This window comes from Nicotiana tomentosiformis, chromosome 6, assembly GCF_000390325.3.
Source record: "Nicotiana tomentosiformis chromosome 6, ASM39032v3, whole genome shotgun sequence".
Classification (NCBI taxonomy): Eukaryota; Viridiplantae; Streptophyta; class Magnoliopsida; order Solanales; family Solanaceae; genus Nicotiana; species Nicotiana tomentosiformis.
Window position 1 is genome coordinate 142,227,291 of NC_090817.1, and position 6,175 is coordinate 142,233,465.

Below are 6,175 nucleotides of genomic sequence, written 5' to 3' on the forward strand. Positions count from 1 at the left end.
ACGGGTTACCTTTTCTTTGATGAATTTATTCCTTGTTTCAGTGATAGGGAGCTTCTTTTGCCTTATCCGAGGTATGTTCGGATCCAAGCTTAACTTATATACGGCTATCTCTGTTGGGATTCCTGTCATATCCTCGTGTGACCATGCAAAAAACAATCGGTGTTAGTTTTGAGGAATTCAATAAAAGCAGACCTGAGTTCCGGGTGCAGTCTTGTTCCCAAATTGAATTTCTTTTCTAGAATTCTTCGAACAACGCAACCTGCTCCAGTTCTTCTGCTGTGGATTTCATCGCGTCCGTATCTTCCGGTACTTGAAAATACCTTGGTACCTGATATCGTTCTGACTCTTCTATCCTCGGGTTATCTTCCTCTGGTTTGGGGACAGGTACCGGTTCCAGTAATTGATATGGCGCACATTCCTCTCCTTTGCTACTGGAAACTGAAATTGCATTCATCTCCCTTGCTGCCAATTATCACCCCTTATCTGTTTGATTCCCTCGGGTGTCGAAAATTTTAACAATTGGTGATATGTTGAAGGCATGACTCCCATCTCGTGCAGACATGGTCTTCCCAAGATGATGTTATACCCTATGTCTCCATCTACCACTTCAAAGAGTGTTGCCTTCATTACTCCCTCAGCGTTCGTGAGCAGCACAATTTCTCCCCGGGTTGTCACGCTTACGAGGTTGAATTCGGCGAGGAGTTTCGTTGCCGCGATAATGCTTCTGGTGAGTTTAGCTTGCTCTAGTATTCTCCATTGTATGATATTAGTTGAGCTTCCTGGATCCACTAAAACGCGTTTAATTTTAAAATCTAACATATTTAAAGAAATTACCAGTACGTCATTGTGTGGCAGTAGTAATCCGTTCGCATCTTCGTCTGCGAATGTGATTTCATCTTCCCGGAGCCTCTTACTATGAGTTATCGACACTTTTGTCTTCTTTGCTACCGAAAAAGTGACCCCGTTAATTTCGTTCCCTCCGAAGATCATGTTGATCGTTTGGCGTGGAGGTTCTTCTCCTGCTTTCAAGGTTTCCGCATCGGCCCTGCTCCGGCCATAGTTGGTTTTTGCTCCATCGCTCAAGAATTCTCTGAGGTGACCATATTTTAACTGCGTTGCCACTTCTTCCCGGAGGTATCGGCAGTCCCCGGTCTAGTGGCCGTTAGTGCCATGGTATTCACAATATAAATTGGGATCCCTCTGGATGGGATCGGATTTCATAGGTCATGGGAATCGTGCCTCTTTGATATTCCTCATGGCTGACACCAACTCTACGACACTGACATTGAAGTTTTATTCTGATAACCTTGGGTAAGAAGAATCTCGCGACCCTGAGACTTCTCTATCCTGCAGCGATCTGTTGTTCCGGCCATGATCGGTCCTTCCACCAACGGTGAACCTCTATGCTGTCCAGAAATTCCTACCGCGATCTTCTGTCCGCTCGTAGGGCAAAAACTGGCCTCTCAAAATCCGTCTATCCATGTTAATATCATATTTTGTTTTTTCTCTGTTCTTCCCCCTTCCTTTGGTTAATGATGGAAAGCCAACATGATCATCTCCGATCCTTATTTTTGACTCGTACCGATTGTGGACATCCGCTAAAGTCGTCGTTTGGAACTCTAGCAGACTTTCCTTCAACTTCCGGGAAGAGTCCGAACTTCTCGGATTTAAACCTTTGGTGAATGCTTCAGCTGCTCATTCATCCGGGACCGCCGGTAGTAACATCTTTTCCTTCTGGAATAGGGTAACGTGCTCTCGTAATAACTCGGACTCTCCCTATGCGATCCTGAATATGTCAACCTTTCAGGCTTGCACCTTTCTGGCACCGACATGAGCCTTGATGAAAGAATCTACGAGCATCTTAAAGGAATCTATGGAATGCTCGGTAAATTGTGAATACTACGTTAAAGCTCCCCTCGTGAGAGTTTCACCAAATTTCTTCAGCAACACAAACTCAATTTCGTGAGGAGCCAAATCATTTCATTTCACCGCTATTGTGTAAGTGGTAATGTGCTCATGTGGATCTGAAGTTCCGTCATACTTCGGCACCTCAGGCATTTTGAACTGCTTCGGGATTAATTCCTGGGCCGCACTCGGCTTGTACAGTAATTGAACATACTTCTTCGAATTCGGGCCTTTCAATACTGGTGGCGCGCCCAGGATTTGATCCATGTGGGAATTTACTTCTTTCATGAACCGTAAAAGTTCCTCCTTGAACGGGTTGTTATCGTTGTTGAGGCCGGATCTGCTCCCCTCGGCCCCATCGAAGCCAACTTCAACCCTAGAAGTGTTGTTGTCGATTCTTCGCGTCGTTTGTTTTGCGGGAACATCAGGAGGGACCGGATCTCGCCTATTTTCATTATTTGAGGCACATGATAGCGCATGCTTCAGTTCCGTCATAACCTGATCCTACCGCGTGAGATGGCCTAGAATGACTGCCCGTTGCTCTTGCAGGATCCTTACTGCATCCGCTACATGCTCCTTATCAGTATCATCAGGAGTTGCCTCCCGAACCTGTCGAGGGTACCGCCTCATGTACCGGTGTGGCGTTGTTCCCCTCATTGCGAGTGTCACTGATTGAATCCTCGAAATGAGGTTGTTCCCCTTGAATTTCAGGGTTGCGTGTGCCGTTAACTGTGTTATCTGCCATTTTTTTGTGATTTTTTGCTAAGACAAAGTAATCAAAATATGTTAGTAAAAACGACAAGGATCAATTTAATCGTACGGCTGTCTAGGCCCCACGGTGGGTGCCAAACTGTTTACCCAAAAAACGGTACAGTTGAATTTGTTCGTGATTTCTAGACAAGTGAATTAATTTGATCCAAAATGTAATGAAATAACTGATGAAATATAAAATACTTAGCCTTAGAATGTAGATAAAATAATAGAGCCAATGAGTCCGGGAACAAGGTTTCCGGGCACAATGATGATAAGATCAAAAGTGAGAGAGTAAAATTGTATTAAAATGCTGTATAGAATGTAGTGTAAGAAAATTTCTCCCCCTTACGATGATAAATAGGCTCTCTATTTATAGCTATGCCTAGGGAAGGAAGTCCTAGGAGATCACTTTCTTGCTATGCCAAGTCAGCCTTACTACACTCACGATCACTAAGAGAATAGTAGAAAGAACACAAGAGAATTGTTAAAGGAAGCTTTGTATTAGAGAGAACTTGAATTGTTTGCTTGGTAAAATACAAATGAATGCCCCCTTTATATACTAGTCTCCTAGGGCTAGTGTGTAAATATTAATTATTACACAAGTCCTTAATATTTACAAGATAAGGGCTTTTTCTAGAATTCTCTACAAGCCTAGAAGATTCCAAGGACTTTCCTAGCAAATCCATAGGGATCTAGGGTCTTCCAAAGGAAATATCCATACTTCTCTAGAATCTTCTCACAAATGCTAGCCTTCCTCCTATGTAACCTTCCACATGTCATTAATATATGTCAATGGCACCTATGTGGCATGATGACATGGCGGGTCATCACACTCTCCCCCACCTAATGTTGTGACGACCGCGGCGCAATGTTGCTGCATAAACTCTCAGATCTTATCTTTGAATTGCCATAAGTCTTCATATCGTTCCCATGTGGCCTCCTTCGGTGATTGCCCCTTCTAATGGACGAGGAACATAGCGATGGATTTTTGCCCTTGTTTTCGCATGTCCTGGTAATCCATGATAGCGTCAATCTCCCTATCATGCAATGAGGTGATAGTCATAGGCGCTCGACTTGATTGGCCTCTACTTGGTTCGTCCTTATCTTCATGATATGGCTTAAGCATGCTGGCATGGAATACCAGGTAGATCTTAAGATACGATGGCATGTCAAGCTTGTATGAGATCTTGCCTACCTTGGCGACTATATTAAATGGCCCCTCATACTTGCAAATCAAATTCTGATGCATGCCTCGTAGTGCCTTAAACCGTCTTGGGTTAAACTTCACCATGACCATGTCCCCAACGCTATAGTCCGTGGGACGCCGCTTACGATCCGCAAACTTCTTCGTATTCTTAGCTGCCTTATCCAAGTAGGACTTAGCAGTGTCAAGTTGTTCCTCCCATCCTTTGGCCATATGATAAGCCCCATACTCTTTCCCTCAAACGCGGCTGGTAATGAATGTGAAGTTTGTGGTTGTTGGCCTGTGGCTAGCTCAAATGGTGTCCGCCCCGTGGACTCACTCCGCTGCAAGTTATAAGAGAATTGGGCGATGCCTAGGAGCCTTGCCCAATCTTTCTGATGCGCGCTTACATAATGCCTCAAGTAGCATTCTAGTATGGCATTGACCCGTTCCGTTTGTCCATCTGTCTGTGGGTGGAAACTAGTGGAAAAGTGCAGTTCCTGCCAAGTATGTCGAATAATTCTCTCCAAAAGTTCCCAGTAAAACGGGGGTTTCGATTACTAATAATATGCCTTGGTAAGCCCCAATACTTCACCACATTCTTAAAGAATAGCTTGGCGGCTTCCTTGGCAGTGCAACCTGGTGAGGCGGGCATGAAGGTGGCATATTTGGAAAATCTATCCATGACCACCATAATAGTACCATAACCGTCAGACTTTGGTAGGCAAGTGATAAAGTCCATAGTCACGCTCTCCCATGGACGCTCTGCAACTAGTAGTGGCTCCAAAAGTCCTCCGGGCTATTGTTGCTCAACCTTGTCATGCTGGCATACAAGACAAGTCTGTACATAACACTCTATGTCATCTCGCATTCGTGGCCAATAGTAGACTGACTCGACCAAGGCCTTAGTGAGACGTTGGCCTGGATGACCAGCCCACATTGTGTCATGACTCTCCCTTATGATCCGCCATCTAATGTCTCCAAAATTAGGCACGTAGACCCGCCGACCTATGGTAAGCAGTAGGCCGTCTTCGATCTAAAAACGTCTCGTATTTCCCTGGTTGGCTAACTTGATAAGTTGTTTGGCTGCTGGATCATGCTGCATGCCTTCTTTTATAGCCTCACAAAGGTCCCATCTTGTTGAAGTGATTGTAGCAAGCTCGGCTTTCCGGCTCAAGGCATCGGCTACAACGTTACATTTGCCCGGCTTATACTCCAGAGCAAAATCAAATTCGGCCAAGAAATCCTGCCACCTAGCTTGTTTTGGTGTGAGCTTCTTCTACGTCTGAAAGTAGCTAGTAGCTACATTGTCGGTCTAGACCACGAACCTCGACCCGAACAAATAATGTTACCATGTACGAAGGCAATGCACAATGGCGGTCATCTCCTTCTCTTGCACTGTGTAACGCCGCTCCGTCTCATTTAACTTGCGGCTCTCAAATTCTATGATATGCTTATCCTGCATCAAGACTCCCTCAATGGCAAAATCTGAGGTATCAGTATGCACCTCAAATGTCTTGGCAAAGTCAGGTAATGCCAAGACTGGCTCCTCTATTACAGCTGCCTTGAGGTCTTCAAATGCCCTTTGACAATGCTCTGTCCAAACCCATGGCTTGTTCTTCTTTAGCAACTCAGTCAATGGCGCGGCCTTTGCTGAGTAGCCACTGATGAACCGATGATAGTAGTTAACAAGGACAAGGAAGGATCTCAACTCAATTACCTTTATAGGTTCCTCTCACTCCTTGATAGCACATACCTTAGCCTCGTCCATGCGTAGCTCGCTATTGCTAATAACATGGCCTAAGCAGTGCACCTTTGATTATGCAAACTCGTATTTCTCCCTCTTGATGTGTAGCTCGTTCTCCCTCAAGACTTGGAAAACCTTCCTTAAGTGCTCCATATGCTCCTCCAAGGTGTTGTTGTAAATGAATATGTCGTCTAGGTAGACTACCACGAATTGATCAAGGTAGGGATGAAAAATCTTGTTCATAAGGGTGCAAAATGTGGCCGGTGCATTGGTTAAGCCGAAGGGCATCACCAACCACTCAAAGGCTCCATATCTCGTCACACATGTTGTCTTCGGCTCATCCCCTTCTGCAATGCAAACCTGGTAGTAGCCCTTGTGAAGATCCACCTTAGTAAAGTACTTGGCTTGCCCAAGTCTATCGAACAAGTCAGCAATGAGCGGGATCGGGTACTTATTCTTCACTATGACCTTATTAAGTGCTCGGTAGTCTATGCACAAGCGCAGTGATCCATCATTCTTCTGGAATAATACCGGTACACCAAAAGGTGCCTTTAATGGGCGAATGTGACCAACATCTAGCAGCTCTT

The 6,175-nt window shown here is 45.0% G+C and overlaps 1 protein-coding gene across 1 annotated transcript; it reads right to left on the reverse strand.

Annotated features, from left to right (window-relative positions):
* Window positions 1–3,616: 3,616 nt before the first annotated feature.
* LOC138894868 (uncharacterized) lies at window positions 3,617–4,075 on the reverse strand. The gene has a single exon (XM_070179601.1). The coding sequence runs from the start codon at window positions 4,073–4,075 to the stop codon at window positions 3,617–3,619; it is 459 nt and encodes a 152-aa protein (XP_070035702.1).
* Between the last annotated feature and the right edge of the window lie 2,100 nt (window positions 4,076–6,175).